The sequence below is a fragment of the Lingula anatina genome, chromosome 6 (assembly GCF_051362555.1).
Source record: "Lingula anatina isolate TDL-2025a chromosome 6, LinAna3.0, whole genome shotgun sequence".
Taxonomy (NCBI): Eukaryota; Metazoa; Brachiopoda; class Lingulata; order Lingulida; family Lingulidae; genus Lingula; species Lingula anatina.
The window spans coordinates 18,322,168-18,343,240 of record NC_141772.1 but is presented as its reverse complement, the minus strand read 5'-3'; the positions used below and the strand labels follow the sequence as shown (position 1 = coordinate 18,343,240).

The following is a 21,073-nucleotide window of genomic DNA, read 5'->3' as shown; positions in this document are numbered from 1 at the left end:
CAGAAATAGATTGATCTAAATCTGTGGGAACCCAGTCTTAGACATGATGAATGAGCATCTGACAATTTATCCTACCTCAAGCAGTTTAGATTACAGATATGGTATTTAGTCTGTTTTTCCTTTTAGCAGCACAGGCCATAAAATATCTGGCAGTGTAAAGAGACAGGAATTTTGCACTATATAGGCTACTAAGGTCCCATTCCCATTGACAACATCGATCTGTGTAGATCGGGACTCTGCAGGGACTCTCGCTGAGTTCAATCAGCTTAACAGATAAACACACCTCCTTCTCGTGTTAAGAAAAGCTGGTGATTGTAGGAGTATGTTGGAAACAAAGGGTGTGTCATTCAGCTAATCTGATTGCACTTAGCGAGATAGTCGCCAGAATTTGGTTGATCTACTTAAACCAATAGTGCCTATGGGGATGGGATCTTACACAGGATAGCAGTGCCTAACAAAGGATCTCTGCATTCGGAGGAGATATATGTTAATATTGTAAATAACAATTTGTGACTTGTCTCTGTCTACTGACAGAATTACTGAGCTCCTGTTAATTTTTATTCAGATTGTTCCTGGAGAAGATACTCTGCTGGATTGGGATCATTTACAACCAAACTGCATGAAAAGGTAGGGGTAATATATTTAGTATGTTATAATTGAATAGTCAAAGGTGGTTGACCTAGCTCAGTAAGGCCTTATTGTAAATATCATTTCTACCTTCTTTAATATGTTTTATACCATTTGTATACAATGTTAGCCTAAACCAGGCTTAAAAAATGACTGTTGTTATAATTTTATCTTGTAATGTTCATGGACATTATTTGCCTTCAGGAAAGTAAGTTCTTTGCTAATGATGTCTTCTCAACTAAGGCATCACAGTCTGTGCCAGATACCGTTAAACTTAACCCCATAGGATCCGGTTAATGCTGACCCATAAAGTTCTGCGGTGCCCAATTAATTCTGTGAGCTAGCCTTGAAAAGCCGGGTCACCTCAGTAAATTGGCCGTAATTTATTTGTTTGCCTTTATTACCCATACAAAGTATACATTTTTAAAAAGCCAATATTTCAAGCTAAATGAAAATAGAATTATATTTAAATTCAACATGCAGTATCAAGAGTTATGGCCGGTTAAAAACTGCATTTTCATTTGGTAATGGGTGAAATAAAACAAAGTTGATTTATCTTATGCACATTAATTTTTTATTTCTCCATACATTTGCCTGAAAATTCACAGAGATGATGTCAATTATAGTAACTTTCAATCCAGGAAATTTCAGCAAGTTACCTTCATTTATTTCCAAGTTATGCTCGTTTTGCTATCAGGTATACTTGAGCCAGCTTTTCAGCTCACCTGAACTTCGTGGCCAGAGCTGAATAGAAGTCAAATTTTAACACCATTTATGACAAAAACATCTATAAAACTTATATCATAAATAAAGGAATATCATTGCCATTGTCTATATATCACTGTCACTCGAAAACACCTTATCAGTGTCGAAGTTTTCAATCATTTCAATACAAGTATCCATTCGCAGGCCCCTTCCGTAGTGAGAAGTCGCCATTTTGACTTTACTTTCTCCAGCTAAGTCTAGAAAATCGCCCATTTCTCGCTCACATATATTTCTATCGTCCTTTATATCATAAATGAATATTATCGTCACTGTCTATGTCACTGTCACACGAAAACTTCTCATCAAAGTCCATGTTTTCAATCATTTCAATAACAGTATCCCTTCGCAGATCCCTACCGTAGCGAGGAGCCGCCATCTTGATTTTACTTTCTCCAATTAAGTCTTGAAAATCGCCGTTTTCTCGCTCATATATATTTCTATCGCCTTTAAAAATGGTGGCAATGAGAGACAAGAAACATACCCGGATGTTAAACTATATATCATTTCATGACTAACTATATAAAAGAGTACAGAAGCCGATCTTTCCAAGATACGCACATATGCGGTTCTGGGCGTTTGGGGTAAACGATAATTGAACCGCACATATGCGGTGACGGGCTCTATGGGGTAAAAGGCCATCCGGCCACCAGGGTCTGACAATCTTTTGCCCTGAACCAAAATTCACTGGTTGAAGTCCAATTTTCAAAAATAATTACTTAGATTAACACATCGTGATTAAAAAGGTATGGAAGTGTGTAAGTGCGACAACACCACAAGAAACTCACAACACTACACACAAAACTCACAACACCAAACAAGCTCACAACGCCACACAAAACTTACAACGCCACACACAAAACTCACAACACCAAACAAATTTACAACCCCCAAACAAACAGTGTGAACAGGGAGTGCTTTAAACACAGAGGCTAGCAAACCTGGATATCATGTTTCATATTTGCATTAGATGACCACTCAAACTTGACCCACTTCTGTGACCATTTAAGAATGATCCATCAATTGTCAAGCTTACAAATTAAAGAGTAGAGGCAGTTCCAATGCACCAGGCCATTCAACCCTTTAAGATGTTAAATTTGTGTCTTACTTTTTTACACCATAACCCTTAATTAAGATTTCAGATTCAAAATTTAATTCAGATTTAAAAATAAAGCTCTCCAATTATGCAAGGTAAGGTCCTTGTAGAAATAATAATGTAGCCAAGTACAAAGAATCCATTGTCATTTTCTGAATCTATTCCTAAACATCAACCAATCCCAGCTACATTTGAGGATTGCCAATTATTTGAAAAATGTGTTTTCCTGAAAGTCCTGACACTGGTTATGTGATATTCAGGTATCAGTCTCAACTGCAGAAGTTGTAAATTATAAACATGACTTAAGCAATTTTTATATTGTGTTAAAACACAATGTTAATGTTAAAACATCCAGAAGTGACGTATGTGTGACTTCTGGATGTTAAGCCTGAGAAGTGTCCCAAAGTTAGCTAGCATTGTTTTAAGACCCTTTGATTGAACAACCTATCTCCATCAGCATCCAAGCATGACTCATTAGTGACACATAAGTTCGAAACCCGTCCCTTAGATTTGAAACTTCCATACAAAGAATGTCCAGATTCATTTAAAGAGTCTTTCATTAATTCAGATAATGCAATACATAATGATCATAAAGGAAAAGCACAAAAAGAAAGCATTTAGATACTGTAGAAAATAATCGATTGAACTGGAACTGATCATTTATAATTGTTTAAATAAGTCAGTTCAACACTGCGTATTTTAAAAAGAGAAAATCCGTATTTATTTTCAATTTTAAGATTATCTTTACAAAAGCAGGATAGGCAATAATTCCCAACAGCCAATGTAAGCATATTTAAATATGGTAACCAGGCCCATAGCCAGCAATTGCAAAAGGGGGTACGTTTCCCACAACCCCCCCCCCCACCCCCCCCACCCCCCACCCCGGCCACTACTCTTTAATTTGCAACCATTATTATGGATTGATTATTCTTTAATGACCACTGAAGTGGGTCAAGTTTGAATGGTCACCTGGTGCAAACAAGATGTATATGATGCTCAGGTTTGCTACTATCCTCTGTGTTTAAACATGATGTATATGATACTCAGGTTTTCCAGGAGCCTATGTGTTTAAAAAGTACCCTGTTCTTGTTGTGAGTTTTGTGTGTGGTGTTGTGACTTTTGTGTGGTGTTGTGAGTTTTGTGTGTGGTGGTGTGAGTTTGTTTGGTATTGTGAGTTTCGTGAGTGTGGTTGCAAGTTTTGTGTGTGGTGTTGTGACATTTGCGTGGTGGTGTGAGTTTCATTTATCAAACAAATTATAGCTGAAAAGTCACTTTCTCGGTTTGGTCAGTAACTGAATGCTTTGTTGGTCCAGTTTTTATTGCCATTGGCTGTCAGGCCATTTGTTAATGTTGCAGATTGACATCATGCTGCAGGCGTTGATTAGATAATATTAATAGCTGATTATTGTCTTGCATGGCCTTCACAAGTCAAGAGCACATACTGGGGCTAAAATTTGTGTGTTAGAGCAAATGTCAATTTTATATATGTTAATATATGATTGAAATAATGTTAAGTGACTTTTCTATGGAATGATGAAACCTTCAGGAATTTACAGGTACAAAAAACAAATCTTACGGCTGTTATTAAATCAGGTGCATTTTATGGGAAGATTTTCACCAATTTGGTTGAACATTCTTGGCAATTTTTCTTGGACAAGCCACCCTCCATTTCTTGAATATTTTACTGAAAATGAGAAAAGAGACAGAAAATGAAACAAAAACAAAGCTATAAGCTATTAATTACAAAATTCAGGAAGCTCATGTGCATAAACAGACCTGAGGGGTTGATTAATTATTTAATTATTGGATGCTATAGTTGCAAACTTTGAAAATTTGCTGTACCATGTCAGGAGCGGATAGAGGTCTTCTTCTGGAAGAAAGTCAGATTTTCAAGTTTACGTTGATGGGTTTAAAATTTTTTCTGTTGGAAGAGGGTCAGAAGTGGAGGATGGATCCACAAATATAACTTGGAAGACCAAAAAATATCTCTGGAAATGCCCCTGCATGTCATTTTTTTTATAAAAAATACTACCATTTTGTCATTTTTCCTATAAGTTAACAAATGTCATTTTAACTTCTTTCCATTTGTTAGACTAAGTGTGTTTTCTGAATAACAGGTTATGTAAAAAATAATGAAAATAGAAAAAGAAAATAACTTTTGAAGGTTGTTTATTAATGTCATAGGAAGTGGAGAAACAAAACTGACAGTTTATTAGAGGGATACTTGATTGAGTGAGATTATCTGTTTACCCCACCTTTTTTTGGTGATGCACTTTGATTATAGGCAGGCAACATTATGAAGGGGTCTAGGGTGGACATAAAACAATTAAAATTGTTTATTAGTTCATCATAGGGATACCTCAGGCCTTCCCAACTACCAGACTCGGCACCTACGGGTCCAGAATAAACCGGTATATCTGACCACACTACCCGTTTTCAAGGTGTGTGTCAGATCGCATAAAAGAGTATCATACCCTACCACAAATTCTGTAAGCCTACCTGTCATCCGGGTATCGCGCCTCGTTTTCGTCAAGTAGGAGTCGCATGAATACAACAGACGACTCCCTCAATCAGGGGGTGGAAACGCGCTACTTATATGATTAAGACGAGCCTAGCCGTCAGTACCGGTTATTGTTTTGTGACCTTGAGGAGCAATTAGGTTTGGTCGTTGCGGCACGCATCAACAGTAGTTGAACTACCACACCTGGGTCTTTTGTTTTTGAAAACTGTTCACTCGTCATCGAGGCGCTTGTTCAAGACTACAGGCTGATATCTACTAGTACTACCAGTGGCTTCATTAGTAACGTTCCCACAATACTTAAGTTTTCTGTCCGTGCGTACAAACCCTGAAAAAGGACAGCCTCGCTGACGAGAACAATGGACGTTTCTCACCCCTCTCTAGGATTACCCCTGCCCTCAATCTCGTCCATCCCGGTAGTCACAAGAATATTTAACCCCCGACAGAATATGCTTCTGCTATCAAAATTAGGTATACTTTTCTAAATTAATATATAAGTTTGCAAGTTCTTATTTACAAAACATCAATGGCTATGTCCGAACCTAAATTTTATGTTAAAAATTGCGGTACTGTCAGATTTGAGCATAAACAGAAAATTGCAGCAGCGCATGAATCTAGATGAGATGCACTACTTTCCAACCCCGCTTAGGATCATTGCTATCACATCGCGCACCTGGCAAAATCGGTGTGGTGGCTGATACTCTGTAATGCGATCTGACACACACCTTGAAAACGGGTAGTGTGGTCTGATAAACCGGTTTATACTGGACCCGTAGGTGCCGAGTCTGGTAGTTGGGAAGGCCTGTACCTGTATAAGTGAGATTAGCTGTTTACCCTACCTCTACCATGAGATACATTCTGAATTAAAGGCAGGCATTTATATTTTCTCACAATATCACATTGTTCATTCTCATAATCACATTATTTTAGGGAAGAATTGTTGGGAGAATTTTCTAGGGGGTGGAGGGGATTGTCCTGATATCTTGGTAAAACAGTCTTATGTGACCAATTAGCCATAGAGCCGGTGGATATGAGCAACAGGCCTTACAGACAGAGGATCTGCCTTAAGGTTATTGAAGTGGTCATAACTTGCAAGCCACATAAAGAGTTAGTGGATATAGCATGTACATTGCTTTGAAAGATTTGTATACATACGAGTGACCATTACGTGGCTGTTCAAAAGCAACAGCAGTTGTAGGTTTTACAAACTGTGCTTTACCCAAGAGTGTGTATATGTCATTGATATAAAAATATTTAACCAGTTTGTTAGGTTCACTAGATTTTTTTTTAATGTCCAGTTTTTATGGCTAATATAAAAATATTTAACCAGTTTGTTAGGTTCACTAGATTTTTTTTTTAAATGTCCAGTTTTTATGGCTATCAAATTCCAAATTAATGAATAATGTAAGCTATTTTTAATGTGCTTCTTCTTCATAATGATATAATTCACTGGTTGTTTATCAGTGGAAGCTATTGCCCACCCTGATATATAGCTTTTAATATCTTATTTCCTGGAGACTTTACCCGAAACCATCCAGATGAAATTGATATTAATAGAGTATGCAGTTTGATTATCTATAAAAATACACCAGATGGTATGGAAATGATGGATGTGATGAAAACCAGACTTCACTTCAGGTTCATTCAAATAAATACTGAAATACACTTGGAGGTGTTGAAGTAGTGAATGGAAAGAAATAGAGACCAAACGATACTTTCTGTTATAATAAATATAATGACAAGTTTTAGAAACAATTAAAATACAGGTGCAAACAGCAAACAGACAAAAGCTAGTAACAGTATTTTTAATTTTAAAAATCAAATCAAACCAGTTTTTGAAAGGAACGTTCCTATTTATATCCAGGCACTTCTTGTAATTGTATAAGGTATATGTACCCAATGAAAAATAATAATAAAAAAAGGAAAGTCTTGAAATTTATCTAATTGTGCTGACTTTAAATAGGAACCTGCACTTTACTAAACAAAGTCATTCAGACTTTATAGTCAGAGTATATACAGTTGCATACATTGTCTATATATCCTACATCATTCTGTCCATGGGATAATTCTGCAATTAATCCTTGATGTGGAGAAATACTTTCATTGTTTAATAAGAACTACCTGATGTCATCTCACATCAACTTTTGGCATGTGCATCACCATGGATTGTATGCTTTGCAAAATCTATATCATATGCTTCAAGTGCTTCCTGGAATCCATATATCATGAGTCATGATTTATATCACATAGCACTCTTGGTTCATTTGAAAGGAAATAATGTGAAACACAGCCACATTGTACCAAGCTCATGTGTTGCATCCATCTTATCAGTCTGATGGTCTCTGATCAGGTTGGCTAAAGGCTAACACTGAGACAAATTCTCTCCCTTCTGGTTCTCCCTAAAATTGTTGCTTAACTAAAAGTATGTCAAATCAGGGAAATCTATATTTGTTAGAGCAGCAGTTCAGCTGTCTTCTAAGTTGGGCAATACTGGCATGAACTAGTTGCTCCAAACTGTCCCTTAGACCCCATTTCCAGAGATTAGATCGATCTATTTAGATCGACCTAACTCCCTGGGGGTTCACGCTAAATAGCTGTCAGCCAGACGGACACGAAAGTTAATTACCCCCTTACAGCTTGTAGTAGGCAGGACGGACATTTAAGCCGGATTATCTGACAGTAATCTAGTGAGACTCCCCGCGGGGATAGATCGATCTAAAAGCTCTGGGAATACAGCCTTAGACTGCATTCCCGACAGATTTAGATTGATCCATCTGGATAGACCTAACTCCTTGGGGGTTCACGCTAAATTGCTGTCAGTCGAGCACGCACGGAAGTAAATTACCCCCTTACAGCTTTTAGTAGGCAGGACAAACATTTAAGCTGGCTAAGCTAAATGCAATCTAGTGAGACTCCATAGGGGGATAGATCAATCTAAAATCTGTGGGAACGCAATCTTAGTGACAGTGTGACTGCTTATTTTCCACCTTTTTTGTGGTTAAAGCTTGAAAATTATATGCTTCTAAATACTGCCCGACCAATTCAAAAAGTGCCAAATAAACGTAACACAGAGAGAGAGAGTCTTTTTAACTTCAATCTTGTGCCTGCATGTTTCTAAGAACAACTTGCCTCTTTTCAGTTTGACTAATATACTTCAAATGAAATAGATAGAACTCTAAAAAACGAGGCACTGGCGCCAGATGGTGACTGCGGTTATTTTTAGAAAGCTGTACATGCATTCCAGTGCAAAGGACATGGATTGACGTATGTTACAATGAGTACATGGTTTAGATTTTTTTTTTTTTTTTTTTTGCAGAAAAAAATATAATTTTCAGTTAACTTGAATAAAGAAAGTACTTTTGTAGTGATATAACTCATTGAGGCAGTGTTTTTGACAAATGTCACCTCACTCGACAGAATGCAGGGAAACACTGGTAGCTATGGGTGTATTTCTACCAATTTCAGAGAATTCCCTGTAAAGTTTGCAAAGTTCAGGTCATGATGAAAAGTAGGTCAAAGGTCAAATTCGTGGTCACATTAAAATTGCCAATATACGACTTCTCTTTCAATTCAATGATAACTATGGGTGTATCTCTTCCAGTTAAGGAGATATATCATCTGGAAAATTTGCAAAGTACAGTCAAGTCTAAGGTCAACTTAGAAATCTCAACTAATGACTTTTAGTCAAACTTCCTTAGTAACATTTCCCATAATTCCTTTGGTTTGGGGGATACTAAGCATTCAGTTTTCAAAATATACTGTAAAAGATTAATAAACCACTTAAAGGGATAATAACTCTTTGTATGAGATCTATATTTCACAATAAAAACATTGTAAACAACTCATAGAAATATAATATATTCTGTTTTACCACAATAACGGTTGTTATAGCTATTATTCTGATATCAGAGCTTGTCATCAGACCACATGACCTCCATAGATGTCTATACTCTGTAATCATCTCTTAAGATTATAAGATTATAACATAAAACGAAGCTTTAAAAAAAAAACAGGGACTAACTTTGAATGTAGAAATGGTTTCGTTAACCATTGGTAAGTATGGGGAAATTGTTGTTTACTCCGGGAAAATTCATTTTTTGGCCAAAACGAACAGTTATTATCCCTTTAACTGTTGAAAAAATAGATCAAGCTGATTTTGGAGCTCGACCTATATTTGAATAATATTGGTCACTCCTGTAAGTTTGAAGACAATAGGCCAATAGGTTTTCCTTCAAATGTGTTATCTGTATTGTACATATGCTAAAAAAAAAGTAAAAAAAAAAAAAGCAACATAACCTTTGGAAACATGGTCTGATCAAGACGCTTTTCAAAATCCACCTGTATTTTATGATTATTCATCAGTTTTGCAAGTGTGAAGAAAAGAGGTCAAACAAAAGTTAAGATGTTTTTTTCTTTTTTTCAGCACATTTTATCCACTGTTATACAAATAAAATGAAAATAATTGTCTTTTGTCTTCAAATGTTCATAAAATACATGTCAGATATGAAAACCTGCTTGATTGGACCATTTTCCAAAAGTACAGCTGTTTTTTCACATTTTTCAGCATATTGTCTCCACTGTTTTATAAATAATACTAAAACCATGTCATATTTTGCTTTGAAATTTGCAAGATTGTTTCAAAGGTCTGATACATAGATCAAAATCTGAAAATTAGCTTGATGTGTTTATTTTTATTGAAGTTATGCTTATTTTTGTCCTGACACAGATGTGTCTGTACCAGTCTTCACGAATAAATTTTTTAATTAGTGGACATTTGGTCCACCAAGACTGCAATTCATACTGGACCGAACCAACTTTTACTGGACCAATTCTAATAATTTTTGTTTTAAAAGAAAATAATAAATAAGGCTGATGTTTTTGTACCAAATTTATTTATTTATTTATTTATTCTAAAAAAAGATGAGATGTTTATAGTAAATGAAATTGGCAATAATTTAATTATAAATAAATAAATAAATAAATAAATGATAATAATACAGAATAAAAAAAGAAATAATATATAACCTTACTTAATAAACAGTGACTATTAAATTTTGATAATTTTATTTGAAAACATTTCATTAGTATTCACACAGCAATAACATTTTATTATAACAGCAATGTCTTGATTTAATTTAAGTAAAAAAACACATAAAGTGACAAACCCCCCAGAATATCACATCCATAGTTAAGCTCAAAAATTTGCATGATTCAATCTTCTGAATTACCCTTCTCCTTTCCACATTTGCGATAGCAGACACAAATTGTGCAGCGGACTTGTCAGTGGTGTGAGAAGTGCCAACACCAAGGCCTTTGGCCGTGTCCAGTTTACAAAATGTCTTAAACAAATTGAAACTCAGATGGTGCTTGGCTATGGCGTGTGCCGATCGGAACTTGGATACCAGCCTGGTATATTCAGCCCTCTTCAGTTTCCCCAGGCAGTCTGCCGCTACACTCTGGGAAATGGGCGTAGATTTTGCTGCGATAAGTTCAGAATTCCGCTGGTGTTGTTTACATGCTGCATGTAGCCTAACAACATCTATCTTAAAATTTGACGTTCCCGCGATAAGGGGGGAATCCCCACCAGAATCATTTTTCAGACTTCGGCAGATTTTACAATGCATGGTGTTAGCCTCGGTGTCATACACAAGCCAGGAAAAACTGTGCTGCCACGAACTTTGAAACTTCCTTATCCTTTTTCGTTCGTACTCTTGACTTTGTAGATCTAACACTTTTCTTTTTACTCCGGGTTTCGCAAAATGCTTCAGGAACGCCATTTCGTAAAACCTCGTGGTTCACACTTTCAAGACCGTGATTGGATGACCCAATATAATTGACCAATCAGAATTCTCAAAGCTCACATTGCGCACAACCATTGTGTTTGGGCTCATCTGCCACACTCATTTTATTTTGGTTATGGCTCGCGTTATCACAACCTTTTAGACTATATATTCGCGAAGATAACACAATTTTTATTTGATTTTATGTGCTCTAAATTTTGCTCAACGCAACCCATGCATCTCTCAATATTTTAGCTGGACCGTCGGTCCACTTAAATTTCAATATTTACTGGACCGACGGAAAATTTAGTGGACTCGGTCCACGGTCCACCGCTTAACGTCGAAGACTGCTGTACATATAGCTGTCACCTGCGTCTGCCATCATTTTAGATGTGCTGCTGTTGCAGTGTACTGTCAGTGTTATAATGTTAAGTGGAAAACTATTGGACCTTTTTCTTCAAACTTACAGAACTGATGAATATTCATAAAAGACAATCCAAGTTCCAAAATTGGCTTGATTGGACCATTTTTCCAAAAGTAATGTTTTTTTTTTCCATCGTATTTTATCCACCGTCATACAAGTAACATGAAAACGTGTCATATTTTGCTTTAAAACATGCAGAACTGATTCATGGGACTAATGTAGAGATCAAGTTCGAAAATTATCTTGTTCAATTAAGTTTTGATGAAGTTCTGCTTTTTTTTTTTTTTTTTTTTTTTTTTTTTTTTTTTTTTTTTTTTTTTTTTTTTTTTTGTAAATTAGTTTTTCATCAGACAAGGCTTTAAAACAGTCTCATCACTGAAGTAATTACAAAAGTAAAAGTGTTCTTTTAACATTTTTGCATCTTAATCTCAGAAGGGAACAAATGGGACATTTGAAATTGGTCAATTGATATTTTTCCCATCAAAATTGATCAAAATATTTTGTATACTGCCACTACAAATGCTCTTAAAAGAAAACTGTATTACTGATTGGTTTGTTACTTACAAGAATGATTGACATACAGCTGAAATTGGAAAACCAGCTTGATTGGATTATTATTCTTTCTTGTTGTCTGTACATTTGACAGCTTTGCTGCCATGTTTTGTTTTGTTTTGTTTTTGCATTAGAAAGATGAAAAGATGTTACTGTGGTTGCAGTTTGGTTTTTCCTAGCTGTCTGCACTCTCTCTCCATTCTTTGTTTAAGTTTGGCAGGCCATCCTTTCCCCCCTGATGACTAACCTTTATTTGGTCTCAGCTGGAACCATTTCTTAAAGACACTGATATCAGCAATTGGGGATAAAGTTTCCTGACTAAAAAAATATGTAGTTCATGCACACAAGTGTCAATTTACCCATCCTGCTTGGACTTGCATTCTTAGGAAGTGGTCTGGATTGTGCTGCTGTGCTTTATTAGTGGTACAGTAATTATTCAGTAAATTAAAACATATATTCTAACTATAACATGATGTTAGTTTAACTAGCAAAAAAAAAGATAAATTGAAAATTTTAAAATCTAAGTTAAGTGCCTGCCATACAGTATGACATTTTGAGTAACCTACTCCCATGTTTAAAAAACAAAGTTTTTTAATAAATGAGTAGATTAAAAGTTGGGATTAATTACCATATATCAAAACATTGGTCTGTGAGTGGTGGGCTGAAAGGTTGAGCTCACAGGAACTCTTGAATCATATTCCTAGTTTGATTGGCTGATCATTTATCTGGGTGGAGCTTTATGTTTGGTGCCCTGCTGATAATGCAAAGAAGACTTTCAACAGAGAGAAGGTGAGTCCATGATTTCAGACATGCTAAAAAGAATGAAGCTAGACATAGTGTAGCAGCTGTAGGTGTTTATTGGTATTTTTAGATACCATATTTGGCACCTACAAGAAATAACTAAGAAGCATATAGGTAAGAAAAAATGACTGGGTAGTAGAAATGGATTGAGGAGCTTCATTCAGTTATAGCTTTGCTGTGGCTTCTCTGTACAGCAGGAATGTAGCACAACAGACATTGGCTATATTCTCTTACCCTAGCATCTAGGGTTAGATGATAATGGAAAGTAATGAAAGAGCAAGATGAAAAATCTGCATGAATATGCAGGTTGTTTATATAACAATTGATTTAAATGCTTATCATGAGCAGTATGCACTATGGCATGGTAAAAAGCTGACCTTGCCTCAATATTTCACCAGATGGAATCTTTCAGCAGAAAGGGCTTGAGCAGAAAGGGCATGTGTTTAATATGCATTTCAAGCACATTGGGTTAAATAGAGTGCAGGGTTTTGTACTTGGATTCTTTGTGTAAAACCAGAAATCTAATGTAAGTGGAATATGTAGTAATGTTAATGTCTATTAAACAGACAAATTCTCAGTTACTGTGTTCTGGTGTGATTTCCTGCATTAGGTGGATACCAGAACAATAAGATCATTTAGTTAGGTTGCCAAGGGATAAAGTTAAGCTGTCAGGGGGTGGGGTGGGGGATGGGTATGGACATTCTTGGATAATTTTTTTCTGTGGTGTTGTGATATAGTGACCATTAAGTATTCATACAAAAATGGTGTTTCTGTAAATATAAATTAAAGACTTTAATAATTGCCAACCTCGCTCAAGTATCCATCTCAGTATTTTAACAATTAATCGCGCTGCTCAGTTGTCAAGGTGTTACTGCTCGAGCAACACAGGGTGACTCCCGCTCTCACCACCACCAACCAATTATTGAACCGAGCAAATAATTTCTTCCTCTCCTCACATATAGCAACTATAAATATAGCTATCACTCATGTCTGTGATCAGTGTTGTTGATCACAGTGGCCGTGAACATTTCACCGTTCACCCAAAAATTGATAATTATGTGCAGGGGTTTCATCAGGATTAAGGGTACAGGAAGTTCAAAATTGTGAATCTATAATTTGGCCGCAGATTATCAGGGAGTCAAATCCAAGCAGTACCAAAAATATGTCTTGGGTAGGGTTGTAATATTAAAAAGAAATTAAAAATCTAAAATGGCATGGGTGCAGGCAGACAATTAATTGCTCAACATTTCCCAAACAGAAAGATTTATGGGAAAAATCAGCTCCACCGCCATGTCACCCTGAAGGCTTCTTCTCCTAGAAGGGCCTGTGTCACCATAACTTGGATTTAGGCCACACATATAATCTCAACCTGATCCACCTAGATTTTGGGGGATGTTGGTACATTAGCCCAGTTATGGTGCTTGTCGCAATGCACCCTTGCCCAAATTTTGGAAAATTTAATGCTAAATATGGGGAAAGCTGCTATGGAAGTCTGACCGAAAGTCATTTGTAGTGATGCTAAATATGCCCTTGGATTTGATCTTTGACATTTATTTCATGGTCTAATGGGCCAAAATTCTGTAAAAATGGGAATTTTCTGTGTAAAAAAAATGTTTTGCCCTTTTTCAGAAACTACATGGACCAACTGGTAAGATTTCATGTTACAGTGAGGTGTTACTCTTTGGGTCTCCTTTCATCCTGAGTTTGGAGTCAATCGGTGCATTTTCATGGGAGAAGTAGTGAATAGATACTAAAATTGAAAACTCTGTAATTCTGGAACCTTAAAGGGGCATTCAAACCTTTGACCTACTTTTCACCATGAACTGAACTTTGCAAGGTTTCTCTCACTTATATCTCCGAAACTGGCAGAGATAGGCCTATAGCCACTAAATTGAACTTGAATAGGAAGTCATATACTGACAATTTAACTGTTACCTTAAAATTGACCTAAGACTTTCTTTTCACCATGAGCTGAACTTTGCATTATCTGTTATATCTTCAAAATAAGCAGAAATATGCCCATAGTTACTATTGAACTTGAATAGGAAGATATATACTGGCAATTCAACTGTGACCTTAAAATTGACCTTTGACCTACTTTTCACCATGAACTGAACTTTGCAAGGTTTCTGTCTCTTAAATTTCCAAAACCTACAGAGATATGCCCATTGTTACTATTGAACTTAAATAGGAAGTCATATACTGGCAATCTAACGGTGATCTTGAAAATGACCTTTGACCTACTTTTCACCATGAATAGCACTTCACAAATTTGGATTTAAACTCTTACTTTTTCTCATGATTTTGTTTTAAATTGTAATTTTCAATAAAAATATTTAGAACTCGAGACTACATTTTGTAGATCTTGTGAAGCACAACACTGGAGGTTGTGTCCTTTTTTTTTCAAATGCTCTTACTCCAGCTGGTGGTACAATACCTGGAGGCATTAATTCCTGTCTGATCCTCTAGATTTTTTCATCATCTGCTGCATTGTTTTGTTAAATAAGGACAGTCATGTGGAACGCTTGCTCACTTAGCCTTCACTGATGTAAAGTAGGTTGAGCAATTTTCCCATACTTCTTCCCGCCCATTCATTCATATGTTAGTATCTGAGTCATGTGACATGCAAGGTATGTTTCAATCGCTGGATATAAATGCAATTTTTCGTTCTTTATTTCTATTTCAAATAGATCTTGTTTATTTGGAGTGTTTGATGTTATGAAAGTGCTGTTTTGTGTATCATTTCCACCTAAAACCGCTTTGTATGCCTGTTTAAATGCTAGTTATACATTGGTAATATATGGGCAATCTTATTGTGACACTGGATTTGACTTTTGACCTACTTTTCACCATGGACTGAACCTTCACAAAATTTTAGACCCTTACATCTCCAAAACTGGCAAAGATTTGCCCATAGTTATTTTTATGGACAAACATAATGTGACCTGGAATTTGACCTTTAACTTAGTTTTTTCCTTGACCTGAACTTTGTAAATTTTCCGACCCTTATATCTCCAAAACTGGCAGAGTTGTATCCATACTGCCATCATATTCACCCAACCCTAGTTCTCCACAACAAACACACATACATCCTAACCTTCCTCTAAACTTAGATGTACTTACTCCCTCTGGTGGTATCACTTCTCAGATCCTTAAGTTGATTTTTTTATTTTTTGTAAATATTTTTGCATTGGCTTTTGTAGTTTGGTATTTGTATATTTTCCAGCTTTAGTGTTTACTCCAGATGATAATATAAATTCCCATGTCCCTGAAGTTATGGTAATGTGCCATGAATTTTGTACAGAAGAAATGAATTGAAATAAGGAAAAGATTGGTTTGATTGAAATTCATGAAATGGGAGGTGCTCAGAAATACCAGATGTTCGAATTTCATGAAATGCTGTCATTTTTGACTGGAAGTTGTCTGCCCCTTGCTAGGCTTTATGTTATCTTTTCCTGACGATCTTGTATAAATGGTGAGTGTTGGTAATTGCGATCCAAAAATTACAAGTTCTTTAACATATTCACTGTGTCTGGCCCAAGGTGCTAGATAATGATTGGTACTGTTGACAAGGGACCTAAAACAGAATCGTAATCAGCAGTGTCCTATTTTAAAAGAGATTCTGGCAGTCAAAACTAGTGATGTTTTTCAATAACAATCCTGGCGCTCAGAACCAGAGTCAATAGAGAAAGAGACGGCTGGTGATTAGCTTCTACCCTGACCAGATAATCTTCACCATGGAAGCCAAGCTTAGTTTTACTGTTGCTCTCTCTGTGCGCTGAAGCCGAGATAATAGCTGATCGTTGTCTATGGTGCACATGTAGCCTTCATCGTCGATTAGAGTCAACTGCGACCAGGTTGGTTGCCTTTACCATTGAAGTTGGGCGGAGCTTTACGCCCGAGTGCGGCCTTACCTTGCTGTGCTCCAGTCATTGTCTACTCATATGTAGCCTTCACTGCAGAATTATGGTCTCTCTCTGCCAGCAGGGAGGCCACTACAACCGCAGATCGGTATGTATGGTGCACAGGTAGCCTTTACCATGATAGCCGAACTGTGTATTGTGGTCATTCTCTGTGGTGCGCTGCAACCAAGATGACCCATGATTGTTGTTTATGATCAAATATACTAGGTCGGAGAGAGTGGTTTATGGCCCCTGCTGTAGGGCTTTATATCAATGGTTGTGTGGTTGCATCTTGTAACCACTTTTTTGCTCAGGCAACCCAATCTTGTCTGACAACACAACTGATTTCTTGGAACACCGTGGTGTCAATGCACACATTTAAAAAGTGTGTGCATTTTGTCATTTAAACCATTTTTAAACAAACACATGAGTGATATGTATTCAAGACGAAACCCAAAAGGCAATTTTCATATTTGTCTGAGCAAGACAAGAAGGCAATTTTCATATTCGTTCAAGGGACTGAAAGATCCTTAATAGGAGATCGTGAGCGATTTGAGCTCGACGATAAGGCAATACTACTTCAAGAGAGATGGTTAGCAATCCTAGCCAAGCGAGAAGGCAATTTTAATATTTATTCAAAGAAGATTGTGATTAATCCAGATTGTGATTAATCCAAGCGAGACAAGAAAGCAATAATTCCAATCTTTTTGGCAGCTCTTAATAGCTTCTTTTTGTTCTGTTACTAAAATCCCTATTGTTGACAATGTTATTGTGTGCCTCAGCAAAACTACTGATCACTATCTCACATAGTGGGACAGTACAGCTCTTAATTGATTCTCCTGTTATCTTAGGGATTGGTGATGACGATGTAGTTTTGCGTCCTAAGCTGTCTGATCTCGCCGTGCGCGGGTCGGTGTCTTCGACGCATACGTAGCCTTCCCTGCAGAAGCCCGCCTCGGCACTACGGCCTCTCTCCTCCATGCGGGGAGGCCACTACAACCGCAGATCGGTATGCGCACAGGTAGCCTTCGCCACGGCAGCCGAACTGTGTATTACGATCTCTCTCCGTCGTGCGCTGCGACCAAGATGACCGCTGATTGTTGTCTGCGATCAAATATACTTGGTTTGGGGGGGGGGGGGGGGGGGGGGGGTGTGAAGGGCGGGGTTTTTTTTTTTTTCGCTCAGGCAACCCAATCTTGACCAGAAGCAGCAACTGATTTCCTGGCGCATAGTTGCGTCAATGTACGCATTTGAAAAGTGTGTACGTTTTGTCATTTAAACCATCTTCAAACAAACACGCGAGAGATAGGTTATCTAGTATAAACCGAAAAGGCAGTTTTTATATTCGTTTAAGGGACTGGAAGATCGTCAATGGGAGATCTTGAGCGATCTGAGCGCGACAATAAGCCAATTTCCACACTAATTCACGGGACTTCGTTACTGTATTCGTCAGCAAGAGATCGTCAGCGATCCGAGCAAGCATAGAAGCTTGGACTTTTTGTCCATGCTAGAAGGCAATTTTCATGTAGTCAGCAGGATATGGTTTGCGACAGGGGCGTAACCAGGCATACGCACGGATACACTGTGCATATAAATTTTTGGCCAACCATGATATTATTCTCTATAAATCTAGTGTACTTTTCAAGGAATATTATCGAAAATCCCCTTCTATTATAAGTTAACTTCACCTGAATGTACAAATCCTCTGTATAAGTTATATATGCACCATTGTTCTGACACCCTTCTCATTTGCTTTCACAGAACTGAGGTAAACAATACTAGTTACCATCTGAAGTCCGATCTTAATCGTCCATCTAGCTGGAACTTGCTTTACCTCTTAATTAGAGGGTAAAGTGCCCTTCAGCTCACAGGTAGCATTTGTCTTGAGTGTCGAACGCACTCTCGATGGCGATATTTATCTCAGATAAAAATCTACCTGTGTGTTATTTTCAAAGAGCTGCTCCAGCAGACCTGGGGGCACTAGATAAATCTGATCATCGGCTAAACAAGGAGCCAGAGAAACAAAGGAAGATTGATTTTTTCCTGCAAAGCTTCAAAGAATTTTGACACGGACTTGATCAAGCTTAACCCTCCAAACTAACGGGGTGGCATGGGTAATTTTTTACAAAATTTACAAACAATTAAACTTAAATATATTACAATTTTATCCTTTAATATGATTTTGGAGGCATGCACCCGCATGTAAGCTGGGTGATGTCAGTAAGCCGCTAGTTAAATAAATATACCCTTATGAGCAAGGCTTTTCCCAGTGAACCGTCCAGCCGTCATTTGGACGGCCGCTGACATCACCGGACGGCCTATATTTTCAAAGACGGCTAGACGGCTGGCGACTTTTTTTTAATGACGTCTTGGCTTGTCGGGACAGCCGTGGACGTTGTAAGAAATTTTCTTAGAGTAATTTGAGGTACATAGCTTTTATGATGCGTCACAGATGAATGGTACTACTTTGTAGTGTACGCTGATATTCAGTCATGACGAAACTACAAAGGGCGAGACGAGAACGCAATTTTCGTATCATCAGCAGGAGATTGTTCGCAATCCGAGTGAAACGAGAGACTCATACTCGTTCAGTGGCTTTCGTTTGCGGAAGATCGTCAGCCGGAGATCGTTCTCAATTGTTTTTAACCCTCCCTCCCCATTGGAATTTATAATTTTTTAAAATATTTTCCATTTCATTTGTACATTTCAAGGGACTTAATTAAGGGAAGATCGTCAGCGGGAGATTGTGAACGATCTGAGCGAGACAAGAAAGCAATAATGGTACGGTAATGTGCCATGAATTTCGAACAGTAAAAAATAATTAAATTTGGGAAAAGATCGTTCTGGCCGAAATTCATGAAAAGGAGGTGCTCAGAACTCCTGAAAGTTCGAATTTCATGGAATTCTGTCAATTTTGACCGGAAGTTGTCTGTTCGTCGCTAGGCCTTCTGTTATCTTCTCCCGACGATCTATTTAGAGTTACCATAATGTATGATGTGTGAGTGTCGGTAATTGCGACCAAAGGTATACACGTACTTTCACCCGATCACTGTGTATGGCCCATAGATAGAGCGGTACTCTTGTCTAGGGCCGCAAAACAGCATTGTTATCAGTAGTGTCGTTTTTCAAAAGCGATTCTGGCAGCCAGAAACTAGTGTCGTTTTTCAAAAACGATCCTGGCGCTCAGAACGGGAGTGGACGGAGGGCGAGACGGCCGACGATTAGCGTCTGCCACGGCCAGATAACCTTTACTATGGAAGCTTAGTGTTACCGTTGCTCCTTTCCGTGCACTGAAACGGAGACGGCAGCCGATCAGTGTCTATGGCGCACGTGCAGGTAGCCTTCATCTGCGATAAGTGTCTTCCGCGACCAGGTTCGTTGCCTTTACCGTTAAAGTCGGGCGGAGCTTTACGCGCGAATGCGTCCTCATCTCGCCGTTCGCGGGTCGGTGTCTCCGACGCATACGTGGCCTTCCCTGCAGAAGCCGGCCTCGGCACTACGGCCTCTCCTCCGTGCGGGGAGGCCACTACGACCGCAGATCGGTATGTGCGGCGCACAGGTAGCCTTCGCCACGGCAGCCGAACTGTGTATTACGGTCTCTCTCCGTCGTGCGCTGCGACCAAGATGACCGCTGATTGTTGTCTGCGATCAAATATACTAGGTTTGGGGGGGGGGGTGCAGGGCCGAGATAGTGAGCGATCTGAGCGCGATAATAAGCCAATTTCCACACTAGTTCAAGGGACTTCGTTACTATATTCGTCAGCAAGAGATCGTCAGCGATCCGAGCAAGCATAGAAGCTTGGACTTTTTGTCCATGCTAGAAGGCAATTTTCATGTAGTCAGCAGGATATGGTTTGCTGGTTTGCGACAGGGGCGTAACCAGGCATACGCACGGATACACTGTGCGTATATAATTTTTTGGCCAACCATGATATTTTTCTCTATAAATCTAGTGTACTTTTCAAGGAATATTATCGAAAATCCCCTTCGATTATAAGTTAATGTCACCTGAATGTACAAATTCTCTGTATAATTTATATATATGCACCATTGTTCTGACACCCTTCTCGTTAGCTTTCACAGAACTGAGGTAAACAATACTAGTTACCATCTGAAGTCCGATCTTAATCGTCTATCTAGCTGGAACTTGCTTTACCTCTTAAATAAAGGGTAAAGTGTCCTTCAGCTCACAGGTAGCTTTTGTCTTGAGTGTATCGAACGCGATATTTATCTCAGATAAAAATCTACCTGTGTATTATTTCAAAGAGCTGCTCCAGCAGACCTGGGGGCACTAGATAAATTTGATCATCGGGATAAACAAGGAGCCAGAGAAACAAAGGAAGATTGATTTTTCCTGCAAAGTTTCAAAGAATTTTGACACGGACTTGATCCAGCTTAACCCTCCAAACTAACGGGGTGGCATGGGCAATTTTTACAAAATTTACAAACAATTATACTTAGATATATTACAATTTTATCCTTTAATATAATTTTGGGAGGCATGCACCCGCATGTAAGCTGGGTGATGTCAGTAAGCCCCTAGTTAAATAAATATACCCTTATGAGCAAGGCTTTTCCCAGCGAACCGTCCAACCGTCATTTGGACGGCCG

At 38.0% G+C, this 21,073-nt stretch overlaps 1 protein-coding gene across 11 annotated transcripts in view; it reads left to right on the top strand.

Annotated features, from left to right (window-relative positions):
- Window positions 1-21,073, top strand: part of LOC106173291 (dystroglycan 1) — a 91,379-nt gene that overhangs the window by 47,397 nt on the left and 22,909 nt on the right. For 9 of the 11 annotated variants that reach the window (XM_013554369.3, XM_013554377.3, XM_013554370.3 and 6 more), the window contains one exon: window positions 566-627. In XM_013554369.3, the coding sequence (XP_013409823.1) occupies window positions 620-627 (8 nt within the window). In that variant the 5' untranslated portion in view covers window positions 566-619. Of the gene's footprint in view, window positions 1-565; window positions 628-12,483; window positions 12,549-12,574; window positions 12,675-21,073 lie in introns of those variants that run through there. The other 2 variants (XM_013554367.2, XM_013554381.3) reach the window with 2 other exon arrangements.